Source organism: Notamacropus eugenii, chromosome 6 (assembly GCF_028372415.1).
Source record: "Notamacropus eugenii isolate mMacEug1 chromosome 6, mMacEug1.pri_v2, whole genome shotgun sequence".
NCBI lineage: Eukaryota > Metazoa > Chordata > Mammalia > Diprotodontia > Macropodidae > Notamacropus > Notamacropus eugenii.
The window spans coordinates 206,647,217-206,661,476 of record NC_092877.1 but is presented as its reverse complement, the minus strand read 5'-3'; the positions used below and the strand labels follow the sequence as shown (position 1 = coordinate 206,661,476).

The window sequence follows — 14,260 nt, the reverse complement described above, 5'->3', positions numbered from 1 at the left end:
CCATTTAGAAGCTGAATGATCTTGGGCAGGTTCCTAAAACTCTGTGGACTTTGGTTCATCTACAAACTGAGGGGATTGATATAGACATTTGCTGAGGTCCCTTCCACCTCTGAATCTATGATTTTATCATTTGTGATTTTATGACCTTTAAGATCCATTTCACTTCTAAACTGATGACTGTAATTCATCAACAAATATTTATAGAACGTTTTGTGTTCTGAGGAGCGTGCTGGGCTCTATAACTTCTCTAGACAAACCCTAGTTTTCTGGCCAGTTGATTTCTGGCAACTGTTGATTTTCTAGCAAGAGTGAGTACCAAGTTTCTCATAATCTGGAGATTTCCAAATAATTTCTCAGGAGGTGATATTTGCACAGATGACAGGAAATAAGGTGGCTCTTGGCAAAAATTTGTGCAGTAGGTTATATTTCATTTTTTATTAAGTTCTCTGGCTCCCCCATCCCTATCCTGTACTTAAAGCCCTCTGCTCTCTCATCATTTTCCTCCTTCATCCGTTCAAATATCTTTCTGATACTAGTCATTTAAACTTTAACGTTGTTCAGTTGTTTCCATTGTGTCTGACTCTTTGTGACCCCATTTGGGGTTTTCTTGGTAAAGATCCTGCAGTGGGTTGCCATTTCCTTCTCCAGCTCATTTTACAGATGAGGAAACCAAGGAAAACAAGGTTAAGTGATTTGCCCAGGGTCACAAGCTACGTGTCTGATGCTGGATTTGAAATCATGAAGATGAGTCTTCTTGACTCCAGGCCCAGCACCCTATTCACTGCATCTGTGGAACTGACATGATATAATATATGATATGATAGGAGATGGCATTATAATATATAATGTAATGTAACATAATGTGAATAATATAACAATATAAAATATGATATATTGTACGTATGTATGTATTGTATGTAGATACATATGTATATGTGCATGTGCATGTGTATCTTGAATTCAGGTCTTTCTAACTCCAGGCCTGGCACTCTACCCACTGTGCCACCTAGTAAGCTTTACTGTAAGTTTTATATATTACATTTAATCTCTGAGCAATAAACAGCTTTGTCTCTGGCAAAAGAAACCTCAGGGAACAAAGAGAGGAAGTATCACTCCTTCCTGAAATCGTAGCAGTTCTATTCCTAATGCCAGCCAAGAAGCAGTGACAAAAGCATTGGATTTGGAGTCAGAGAACTGGATTGAAATAGTAGTTCTGCTGTATGCTAACTGTGTGACCTTGAGCAATGGCATTCCACCATTTCTGGGACCCATTTTTCTAAGAAATCTCTGAGGTTCTTTCTGGTTCTGAACTCTATGAGCCCTGAAAGCAATCTTGATTTATTCCTTTTATGGCGACCTACAGCAATAGATGATCAAAGATTTGTCCAGGCTTCTTGCATTCTTCCTCTTCTTATCTCTCTCTCTCTCTCTCTCCTCTCTCTCCTCTCTCTCTCCCTCCCACCCCCCCCCCCTTGTAGGTACTCACACATGCAGACCAGGGGATGAGGAGCCAAAAGCAGGAGCTGCTCAAAGAAACAGGTGTGTGTCATGTCACTTAGAGTCCACCCTAAACCAGATCACCAGCCTGGTCTAGTTTTCTATAAAGGTAATTCCTAAATAAATTCTAATTAGGAATTGCTCAGAAGTTTGAAGCTAATTGGAGAATCATGTGAACTTCCTAACCCTAAGTTGGTTAGGGACTCCTGAAAGAGATGCTGCCCTTGATGACCAGGAAGTACAGTTCAAAATAGAGACTTGGATCTGAAAGTACTAGTAGGTGACTTTGGTTCTCTGTTCCAGAAAGTCTGGTCTGGGTCAAAGACTTTTCTTCTAGAGAAGAAGTAGCCATTTCATTTCAGTTAAAGCTTAGAGAAGCAAGCAAGCTTAGCTTTATAAATGTGTGAGTACTCATCCTTTTCTTGAAAGAGTACAATACCACAACTAGGTCTGTATCCCAAAGGGATCAAAGGAAAAGGAGCTGTTATGTACAAAAAGATTTATAGTAGCTTTTATTGTGGTGGCAAAAAATCGAAAATTGAAGGGATACCCATCAACTGGGAAACAGCTGAACAAATTATGGTATATGATAGTGACAGAATGATTTTGTGCTCTAAGAAATGATGAGCAGGCAGATTTCAGAATAAACTGGAAGACTTGTATGAACTAATGCAAAATGAAATGATCAGAACCAGGAGATCATTGTATACAGTAACAGCAACACTGTAACAATGATCAACTGTGAAAGACTTAGCTACTTTGACCAAGACAATGATCTAAGATAATTCCAAAGGACTCCAGATGAAAAATGATATCTGTCCCCAGAGAGAGAACTAATGAACTGAATGCAATTTGAAATATACTTTTCTCACTTTATTTTTCTTGCTTTTGTGTGATATGACTAATGGAAATATGTTTTGCATGACTTCACATGTATAATTAATAGCATATTGCTTGCTTTTTCAATGGGGGGGAGACAAGAACAATGGGGGGGGAGACAAGAAAGGTGGAGAATGAGGAACTCATTTTTTAAAATGCTAAAAATAAATTTTAAAAAATAAAAGAGCTATAGTAAAAAGTCTATGGGTGTTAAGCAACAGGAATGATGGCAGGGCTACTCCTCCTCCTATGAGGAAGACGTAGAATCTCAGCTGAACTCCATCAGCTGAAGGCAAAAGCTAAAAGCATAGAAGGTCTGCAAAACTTTGGTCAGGGAAGAGAGACCTAGTTATGGTTCGCAATTTGCAATTGTGTGATCAGTAGGAGATACATCACACCTATTCATCTAGAAGATATACACCTCTGCAAGGATTCATAACTCATGAGACCAAAAGGAAGCAAAACCCTGCAGGGATCCCATGATATCAACAGAAGACACTGTTGGCCCTTGTACGTGGAGGCATAAGTCATTTGTCTAGATATGCCCTGGCCAAAAGGGTACCCCCTACACGTGTTTGCCCTTTAGGAATTATGTACTAGTGGGCATGTTCCAAGCTTGTGAGAGAAGTGTTTCAAAGCTACTCTTCTTATTATATTATTTATTTAAGTACCTTTGCTTTTTTTTTTTTTAACCACATTATGACTCTGAATGATTAGTAAAAGTAAAAAGACTAGTAGGAGCTTGTGAGCTATGGCATTGAATGGATATGGACCAATAGAGTACTTTTAAAAAATTTAATTAACTAATTTATGTGTAATATTCACTTTTTAAAAAAAATCTGAGTTCCAGAAAAAAAAAATCTCTCCTTCCTTTCAGTCCCTCCCTCACTCATTGAGTAGGTAGGCAATATGATATGAATTATACATGTGAAATAATGTAAAATATTTCCATATTAGCTATATTGTGCAAAAAGCAAGAAAAATAAATTGAAAAAATTATACCTCAATCTGAGCTCAAAGTTCATCAGTTTTTTTCTCTGTAGGGGGATAGCATTTTTCAGTATGAGTCCTTTGTAATTATCTTGGATAATATATTAATCAGAGTAGCTAAGTATTTCACAGTTGATCATCATTACAATGCTGCTGTTTCTTTGTATAATGTTCGTCTAGTGCTTCTCACTTCGGTTTGCATCAGTTCTTATAAATCTTTCTAGGTTTTTCTGAAACCATCCTACTCATCATTTCTTATAGTACAATACTATTCCATCACAACCATATACCACAACTTGTTCAGCTATTCCCCAACTGATGGGCACCCCCTCAATTTCCAATTCTTTACCACCTCAAAAAGAGTAACTATTAATCTTCTTGTACATATAGGTATGGTTCCTTTTCCTTTGATCTCTTTGGGATACAGACCTAATAGTGGTATTGGTGGACCAAAGAGTCTGCACAGTTTTATAGCCTTTTGGGCATAATGCCAAATTGTTCTCCAGAATGGATGAACCAGTTCATAACTCCAGCAACAATGCACTGGTATCCCCATTTTTCCACATGCCTTCCAATATTTGTGATTTTCCTTTTCTTTTGTTAGTCAGTCTGATAGGTGTGAAGATGTTAAGAACATTTTTTCATGTGACTACAGATAACTTTGATATCTTCTAAAAATTATTCATATCCTTTGAATATCGACTGGGGAAAGGCTGTTGTCTTTATAAATGATTCCGTTCTCTATATATTTGAGAAATGAGACTTTTATTATAAAGAAACTTGCCACAAAAAAAATTTTCCCCAGTTTCTGCTTTGCTTCTCATGTAGGCTACAACAATAGAGTACTTTGACCCTGGGATGGGTCAATATAATGGAAAACCACTACAGTATCTTTGTCAAGAAAATCCCAAATGGGGTCATAAACAGTTCAATACAAGTGAAAAAATGACTAAAAAGTGATCAGGTACCCAGAGGTTAAATGAGCCAGGGTCACACTAGTGAATGTTGGAAGGAGACTCTTAATCTAGTGCCCTATGTATGAATTTGGAGTTAATGGAGTAGGCTTTTCTGGGAAACTGACCATTTGAGTTGGGTACTACTCCTCATGCTATACATATGAGAAAACAGACTAAGAGAATTGAGGTTGTTTACCCAGAGTCTCAGGCAGGTAGGTGGTATGGTGGATAGAGTGCTGGGCCTGGAGTTAGGAAGACCTGAGTTCAAATCCAGCCTTAGACACTAGCTTTGTGACCCTTAGCAAGTCACTTAACCCTTTTTTACTTCAGTTCCCCCCATTTGTAAAATGAACTGGAGAAGGAAATGGCAAACCAAAGTCTTACAAGCAATATAAGGCAGTATTGGGATTTGAACTCAGGTCCTCTGACTCTTCGTTCCTTTCTACTACATTTTACTGGTCTCTGAATCCACTATCAAATCAGAATTGAGTTTCACTAAGCATGATAAAGACAAGACTATTTCCATTAACTCCAAATTCTTTTTCTCTAGCATGAGAGAGGTAGCATGGTATAGTACATAGGGCACTAGATTAAGAGTCCCCCTCCAACAGTTACTAGTGTGACCCTGGCTCATTTAACTTCTGGGTACCTGATCACTTTTTAGTCATTTTTTCACTTGTATTGAACTGTTTATGACCCCATTTGGGATTTTCTTGACAAAGATACTGTAATGGTTTGCCATTTCCTTCTCCAGCTCATTTTACAGATGAGAAAACTGAGGCAAACAGGGTAAAGTGATCTGTGCAGGGTCACACAGTAAATTCCTGTTTACTCATACAGTCTTTAAGGGCCCCCTCAGCTCTAGATCTATAATGTAGGTAGAATGGTAGAGTGGAAAGAGATGTGAATTTGAACTCAAAGACATAAGTTTCAAATCTAGCTTTCCAATTTATCTGTGTGATCTTGGGCAAATTACTTAACCTATTCAAGCCTGACTTTCTTTACAAATTAAAATGAAGGGGAGTTGGAATTGATGACTTCTAAATTAATTCCCTTCTAGCTTCATGACACTAAAACCATATAATTAAGTATCTGAATATACTGATAAAACCATGTTACTATGAACTTTAGTTATATTAAAAGTGTGTATATAGTGTGTATTCTGTCAGTGATCTGTTTCACTTAACATTTCATATATAAATTACCATGCATAACACTAGCCTATATTCCTGCCATTTTTAGTAGCTACAGAGTTTTCATCATGTTAATAGACCACCGTTTGCTTTGGGCTCTTTAATTTATGTTAGAGTAGGCTTGAGAGGTCAGGATGAAAAGAGACACTTCCACTCCCTGCCAACATGACTTCATTCCAGAGAACAGGGGATGAATGCAGGCATCAGCCATGGAGGAAACGACTTCAGACACAGGTCTCAATGGCCCCAGGGAAAAAAATTACACCACATGACCAGACTGAAGACTTGCTGATGGGTTTTCATATTAAAACCACAGGTTAGAACAGAGTGCGTCACCAGGACCAAAGATTAATCAAGGGCCTTTTTCTAGAGACTAATCATGAGTGACCCCCTGGGAATGAATGCTGGCTCATTCAGTGCTGCAGGCTGTCTGCTTACCAGTGTAATACTTGGGTTTTTAATGCCTACCATTGGCACATGATAAGCACCACAGCAGAGGAGGATATGAGATTACTCACATGCATCCTGTGTGTCAACTTTGGTTTAAGTTCACTCACTAAATTTAAACAGTCATCTGATTACCCCAGTTTCATTCTGAAATACCAGACAGTATTCTGATACTGTTAAATTCTGTGTTAACTTTTCTTTAGGAAGAATCCTTTCATGACTCTAATTTGAGCCCACTGAAGCTCTTAGCTTTTAACTTAAGATTCCAATGATTATCTTGGGTTTACTCACTCTTGGGGAGGAAAAAACCCTAATTTTTGAAACAGCAAACTACGTGGGACCCAGATCATAGGTTAGCTCTGAAGGTCATATCCTTGTTCAAAATGTCCAGCACAATGGAACTGCAATGAACAAACAGAACTGGGGACAATATCCTTGTTACATGTTTTGCATAACTATTTTTGACGCATAATCTGACTTTTAAAAAATATGTCCCCAGGAATTTAGTGGTTTCTTCTCTTTCAAAAGATTTGTACCTTTTCCCTTTCTCATTCCTCCTTCTGGGAGAGATCCATTTTTCTGGAAGCTAATGGAAAGATTTGATAGCACTGAAGGCAAAAAAAAAAAAAAAAGGAGGGGCAGAGGGAAAGCTTGTGCAGGTACAAGAAGAGAGATGGTCACCTTCTGTGGAAAAGTTTGATGACTCTGCAGCTCTGGGAATAGGTCACTGGGCATTAGTCTATGAAGCCAGATGTGAATGTGCCTCCCAACTTTGGTTTGGAAGATGCATAGAGGAAGTATCCTCTTTAGCAGGAAATCAACCACTCTGACTTCTACCTCAATTGCTACCGGGAAATCTAGGTAGGTGGCCAGAGAAGAAATCCAGCCAAGTCTTTCTGGACACCAAGTAGAGACCTCATTTCTAGAATCTGGATGAATGATGATAATCTTTGGTCAATTGATTCTTCTTCAGAATTTAGCCTTGAAACTTCTTGCCACTCCGGAATTTCAAAATACATGTCAAGATTCTTACCTTTTAAAACACATTGCACACCACCATCATCCTCTTCTCTATGCGGGAAAAGTTTCAAGTAAATAAAATATTTTAAAATTGAATCATATCATAAATACTCTAGGAGACACTTCTATTTAAAGGAATTTTTAGCCAGATTATTTTGCAAAGTAAATATAGGCCCCTGAATTTATAGAAGTTTTTTTTTTTAATTTGGATTTTCTCTATGGCTCTTGAAATGAACAAACAACTCAATTGGGACAATATGCTTCTTTATTTGTTGTGCATAATTATTTTTGATGCATAATAATAAAACTTAAAGCAAGGCACATCTGTGCTTACAGAAGTGCTTTCCAAGGCAGTCATGGCTATTGAATGACAAATATAAGAGTCCAAAATAGTATTAAGCCAATGATAGGACATAGAATTATGGGAACTCTCCAAGGTCTATATTTATAGTCTTAAGAGATTTACAGGAGGAGTTGGGGGGAAAGCACTAAGAGGATGAATGATTTGCCCAGGGTCATACAGCTCATAAGTTCCAGGGACAGAGCTGGACTTTAAGTCTTTCTACCTCCAAGGTACCCCACTATGGACTTCACAGTGATTCTTAAAATTTGTGTTCTCAGGACCCCTTTACACTCTTAAAAATTATTGAGGATGCCAAAGAGCTTTTTACTTATTGATATTTTCTGTATTTGAAATTAAAATGTCTTATTCTTATAAAAAAAGTCGACCAAATGTACCCCCCAAAAGGTATCAGGGACCCACAGGGGTACCTGGATCGCGCTCTGAAAACTGCAGTATTACATACACCATATTGCTAGTCTGTGTACTGCAGGCAGTAGAGTATTAATGAATGATGTCTTGTCTACTGAGCACTTGCTATATTGTGGAGAAAAATGATCTACACAAGAAAAATGTTTGCCAGATGTATACTGTGTGTTCTCTTGGTTTATGTGAAGGTCTTTCTTAGTCTGACTCCTGACCCAAACATAAGTTTTGACCAAAACACTAAAGGAAAGCCCAAGCATCCTTTAAAAATGTTTTATACTATGAGTGTATTTGAACAATACTCATGGACCATAATGTTCCAGAATATGTCCATTGGAATGATCAGGAAAAGTACCCAGGGATGTAGGTAGGAAGGTGGCAGACCAGAAATAGCTTTTAAATGAATAGACATATTTTATGAATGGCCCTTTACTTTTTTGGTTTATCAGAACCTGAGGTTGAAACTTAAAAGTTTTCAAACTTCCTTAAAGCCATGCAAAATAGCCCTTAGTGAGGGCCTCTCTAGTAGTTTTTATTTTTCCTACTTTTGCACAGAGTGCATTAGATGGCTGTGTGTATCTGTTCTACCTTAAAGATGGGTCATCCCTCTTATCTCTTGGTCTTTCTGAGATGTTCATCCAGAAGCTCTTGGCTCTTCCTTCTAGGTCCTTTGACTGTGCTTTTAGAAGATGCATACAAGGTAAGGGTACATAATTTGACTTACTGACTTTGTGAGTTCTTAAAGGAGAGGTTGGATTGATATATTTTTTTCTTTGATTGAAGGGCAGATCATCCTAGCATGACCAGATATAAGCAAATCAGAGTCATCTTGGCAAAGGTGTAGGTCGTATCTTGGTGTTGGGCACTCTTGATTTCCCTAAAAGCATCTGAGTAATCCTTTACCTACCCCTTGAATCCACATGTAGAGGAGCTTGTCAAATTCTGGTCTAACATGTTTTGTTCTGGGTTTTTACAGAGCCTACTAGAGCTAGGTTATTTATCAATATGTGTTGCTATCTAATGTTTTGCAACATCCCGCAATTATCTTAAGCTTGACTTGAAATCAGAGAGAGAATTAGTTCCCTACTTTGTCAACTATGTAAATTCAAATCTATATATTGAGCTGGGTTTTCCCCAGGCCACAAATAGAGACATTTCCCCATTTCAACTGCTTTCTTTTTCTCAGATTTTAATTCTTTGTGGGAGGTCCCCAATTGATCTTCTGCAAAAGTGGCCCCTCCAGGCTGGTCTTGGCTTGTCCCAGGGCAACTCTCCTGGTCCGCCTGGTCAGAGCCCTTCTCTGTGATAATGACAACATTCAGCTCCCTGCACACAGAGAAAACAAGTATCTGTCCCTAGCATGTGCTTGTGCTAGCTTTTAGCCTAGCTAGATTCTGACCCAGCCCCTCTCCCACCTCCTCTGTGTGATACCTCTGAGCCAAGGCAATCAAGTCTGCCCTTCTGTGCATTCTTCACTCTCTCTTGAATTTACTGAGGCAGCTAGGTGGCATAGTGGTAGATGGAAGACTGGACCTAGAGTCAGGAAGACTCATCTTCATAAGTTCAAATCCAGCATCAGACACTGATTAGCTTACTACTGGATGTCACTTAACCCTGTTTGTCTCAGTTTCCACATCTGTAAAAGGATTTGGAGAAGGAAATGGCAAACCACTCCAATATCTCTGTCAAGAAAACCCCAAATGGGGTCATGAAGAGACAGACATGACTGAAACAGCTCAACAAACAATGATGACATTGGACTTGATAGCCTCTAAGAATAACAGATCTGGAGTTGGAAGAAACCTCATAGTCCACCAATCCAACCTTTTCACTTTATAGATGAGGAAACTGAAGCAAGGATAAGTTAAATGACTTGCCCAAGGCCATCCAGGTAAGAAACTGAGATTTGAATTCATGTCCTCTGACTCTAGAACTAGTTCTCTCTCTGTTGTGCCACTAAGTTCCCTTATAATTCTAAATCTATGATCCTAAGGTCATCTTAGATTTAATTGAACCTATTCTTGAGTAGAGATTGTCCATCATTATGAAGTAGGTTTCTCTTGTTCTTTGACCTTTGAGCAGATGTGGTAGCAGCCTGCATAATCCTGCACTGGAAGATGTCCAAGCCTGGATGATGTAGTGTGCATAGGCTAATGCACATGACCGTACCACATAGACATATCCTAGATGGTACATTCCTCCTTTGGGTCCTAGCCGTGAGCTGTGCTAATTTGTTCATAGTATTCTCCCACTCTGAGAATGAGCAACAGAATTCCCTTGATTACTGCATGGCTAGGAAAGCAATGTCAGAGACAGTCGTGATATTCCTGGGACAGAGGGCACAGTCTCTTGGAGAATAGGCAATGGGGTCATATGTTTGCATTCTCCTAATGTCCAAGGGGAGAATTAAGGTCAAAGGTGATCACAACATCTGTATCTTGCATCACAGAACAAATATGTTGCAGGCAAACTGCCTGCAAAAAAAATCTTAGATTTCCATTGGCTCCTTTCATAAATTCTGAAATCTGTTCCCACAAGCAAAAACTCTTCAAATAGAATGAATTGAAAACTTTAGGGGAGGTGAGATGGAGATATGCCACCAAGAGCAATTTTGTGCCTACTGGGAATATTTGGTAGTATTTTCCCTACTTGAGAATTTCTCCTCTTCCAACCCTTCCCTACCATTCAGCCTCCCGGGAACTGTATCTAAGCTTCAATATTCCCTTAGTCCACAGAGGTTTTGTCCTATCAAGTGACACCAGAATCTAATACAGCTGGGCTCCAAAATCTTGTTTTACTAGCAGGTTCTATTACCTAAGACATGATGTGGTAGACTGAAAATACCTCAAACTTGACTCTTCAAATTACACACAATTAATTATTTCCCTACATTTATCATTTCTAAAATTCAAAATTCTACATAACAATTCCATATAACAAGTTGATATAAAATGAGGTATTCCTGTAATCGCTGGAGATGAGCAGGAAGGGAAGCTAAAGTTGAACTCATTTTCTCTTCTTTTCCTACAAAAATATCACATTCACCACTCAATCAATAGGGCTATTTTTTTAAAAGACTATTTTCACACTAGTTGTTTTCCACAACATACTCCCATCCTAGGCTCAGATGGACATATAAGACACAGTGGTACTTACTGAACTTCTTTTTCTCTTCTATTCAAGGACTACCTGCTGATGAATCCCCTTCCATGCCCAGTCCCTACCTTAAACTTGAGGGCTGCCCTTTTTTAAGAGGGAAGGCTCTGTCACCATATTGTTTTGGTCAGGACTCTTCATACCCATGGAGTCTGGCCTTCCCAAAAGTTGAAAAATGAAAAGGACAAGTTGCTGACCAGAGTATAGGAAACAGGAACAATTTACAAAGCCAGCGGGCCTTCTCTAGGCAGGGAAACAGGGGAACTTGGCACAAGGGAATTGGAAGAGTGAAGACCAAGCTGAGGATAGCTCTAGTTCTCTCAATGACTTTGTCCCTCAGCTTTTTCTCTCTTCACGATGGCATCACATGCCTTTTCAAAGTTCTAGTTACCTTTTAAAGAGGTTACTATGCTTTTCCTTTTGACTTCTTCTTGGATGAGACTGGAAAACAGCATATCCACATGGTCTTTGATCTGGACGCCACAAGGAGGAAAGAAAACAGTGTGAATAGTAGGACCCTGAGTCCAGCTCTCCTCCTCTCTCTGCCTCCGTTTCTGTCTGTCTTTCTCATTCTCTCTCTCATGCTGCTGCTTAGATTTCCTCACCAACTTTTACTGCTCTCAATATCACTAGGCTGAAGAAAACATAAGCATCTCATTGTAGTATAGTAGGGACCATTAAAAATTCTACCCCAAAGTCAAACTGGTCAATGAAACTAACCTAAAGGAATTCAGAAACATATTCACATTTCTTTTACATCTGTTAACTTTAATATTGACTGGCCATACTGACCATCCTTTAAGGCCAAACTGTCCTTGATGAGGGCTTAGGGGAGCTCTGTTTCAAAGCCAATTTCTTGGCTAGGAAATGAACAATTGGCTGGCTTATCAGGTCCAGGGAGCCTGACAACCAGAGGAAGGATTTTCTTGGAAAATGGAAGGAAGGGAAATGTTTGCCAACTCTGAGGAAGAACAAGGTGGGAAGACAGAGAGGAGTGGGATGACTGAGCCAAGAAAACAGACTCTAGCCATCATGCATCAGCGGAAGGCCTGTTTCCCAAGAGGCTCCACGCCTGCCAATCAGCATTGGCCTATCCCTTCTTACTTGAGTGCCATCCATCCAGGGTTAAATCTGTCTCTGTACAGCACCGGCCTACTGAAAACTCAGAGTCTCCCAGTTGTATTCATTTCTAAAGGTTGAAATGAGGGAGCTGAAGAGGTCCTTGCTCATTTGCATTAAACTGCAAAATCCTTTGCATTTTAAAATCCACAGATGTATCAATGAATTCTGGGACTGATTGCTACAATCAAACAAGTCAGTCTTCACAAAGAGAGCAGCACTGCCAATGAATGTATCATGAGGTTGAAGTTCACATGGCAGTGGTGTGTTGAGCCCAAAAGAATGTGACTTCTGGGCTAGTTTCAATAACCACAATTCTCATACTGGGACTGAGGTAGGATTTCTGGGGAGTACTTAGTGTTGGACATTGAGACAGTACAATTTATAGGATCATAGGGTTTTATGAATAGGATTATAGATTTAGGATATATGCTGCATCTCCTGACTTAGTCTTCAAGACTGGTAATGGAAACGACAACTAGAAACATCTGATGGAGAAGGCCCTCAACTACATGCTTCATTCTGGATCCCCAGGAACCATAGCTATGTGTTGAAACCACAAGGGACTGGAATAACAGGCCTAAAAGCCCAAAGAAGACCATAAGCACATACAACACTAGTGCAATACTCCTAAAGATAAGGGGAAATTTTTGACCTCTCCCCATCTCCAACAACTCTGGGTAAACTATTATGTGCAGGCCCTAAGTGTATACATGTTTTGTTTTGTGACTACAGCAGGTAACTAGTACAATGTAGTATACTGGAAGGAGAACTGAACTTGGAGTTAGAAGATAAGGGGTCAAATCCTGACATGTATGTCACATACGTATATGTGTGTATAAGCAATGTAACATTAGGCAGATACTTCGCCTCCCAAATCTTTTGTTTATCCATCTATAAAATGGGTATAATGCTACCCAAGCAACTTAACTCACAGGGTTATGAGGAAAATGTTGAGTACGATTTTTAAATTCTATGAAAATATAAGTTATTGCTGAGCCTGATGGTCTTAGATAATTTGAATAATTACACCTAAATGTGTGGTAGCTTCCTGGATAGGGTGTTGGACTTGGAGTCAAGAAATTTGAACTCAAATCTTGCCTCAGATACCATGGGCTATATGACTGAGCAAGGCTCTTAACTTTTCTGGGTCTTAGTTTCCTTTTCTTTCCTCAATTCCCTGTAACAAGGATAATAATAGTACCTACCCTCATAGAGTTGTTGTATGGATTATATGAAATAATACATATGAAGTTCTTTGCAAAACACTGAATATATAAATGCTATTCATGATACTCCTATTATTTTAATAATATTAATAGAAGTTAATAATTAATAATCATTTTACTAATTATCAATATTAATATAATATTACTTTATTAAAGTGGGGAATAATTTGCATCTTTTGTCAGATCTCAGACCAAAAGGAATAGTCTCCTGGAAAAGTGCAGTGGTTGTGAGATCCTGCCAAAAACCAAAGCATTTACTTGGGACTTTTTTTCCTTGTAACTGAATTGGTCAAGTTCTCCAAGCTTGGTGGGTAGATATCACCTCTAAAAGACGACCCTGGGCCCCTCCTCCTGGGAGCTGAGGACAGGGGAAATCCCTGCTTTGGCACTTTGCTGCTTAAGCCATGATCTGCACAACCTGATGAGCTGTAGTCAGGTATGCTAGTAAATGTTTAAGAACTTATTTTTCTTTGAGAAATAAGCCTAGACAATGAACAAAACAAGGAATTAAGTTCTTATTTGTAGTATTTGTTAGAAATGCTGTAAATACTACAACCAAATCTCCAAGCCCACATGAGCTGTAACCATAGCCAAACCATGGAAGCGAAAGTAGAAAGGAATACGGATGCATATAGCACCTACTATGTGCCAGGCATTGTGCTAAATGCTTTACAAATATTATCTTATTTGCTGCTCACGATGACTTCTTGAGGGGGGTACTGTTATTATTATGAAACTGAGGCAAAAAGCAGTTAAGTGAATTGCCCAAGGTCATACCGCTAGTAAGAGGCTGAGGTCACATTTGAACTCAGGTCCTTCCTGATTCCAGGACCAATACCCTATTCACCATGCCACTTAGCTGCCTCCAGGAAAGAAACTTTTTTGGTTCATGCCTACTGGCAGCACCATGGGTCCCATAAATGCCAAAACTCTCATCCTGGGATTGGGACAGAGACTCTAGGGAACATTCAGTGTCAAACTTCAGGACAGTATAATTCATAGAATTAT

At 39.0% G+C, this 14,260-nt stretch overlaps 1 protein-coding gene across 11 annotated transcripts in view; it reads right to left on the bottom strand.

Moving 5' to 3' along the window:
* The window catches only part of C6H13orf46 (chromosome 6 C13orf46 homolog), a 48,222-nt gene that overhangs the window by 976 nt on the left and 32,986 nt on the right, over positions 1 to 14,260 (bottom strand). For 5 of the 11 annotated variants that reach the window (XM_072621871.1, XM_072621875.1, XM_072621872.1 and 2 more), the window contains 2 exons: positions 11,296 to 11,377; positions 8,918 to 9,074 (listed from right to left, as the gene is read on the bottom strand). In XM_072621871.1, coding sequence (XP_072477972.1) covers positions 11,311 to 11,377 — 67 coding nt within the window. In that variant the 3' untranslated portion in view covers positions 8,918 to 9,074; positions 11,296 to 11,310. Of the gene's footprint in view, positions 1 to 8,917; positions 9,075 to 9,115; positions 10,773 to 11,295; positions 11,378 to 14,260 lie in introns of those variants that run through there. The other 6 variants (XM_072621873.1, XM_072621870.1, XM_072621866.1 and 3 more) reach the window with 5 other exon arrangements.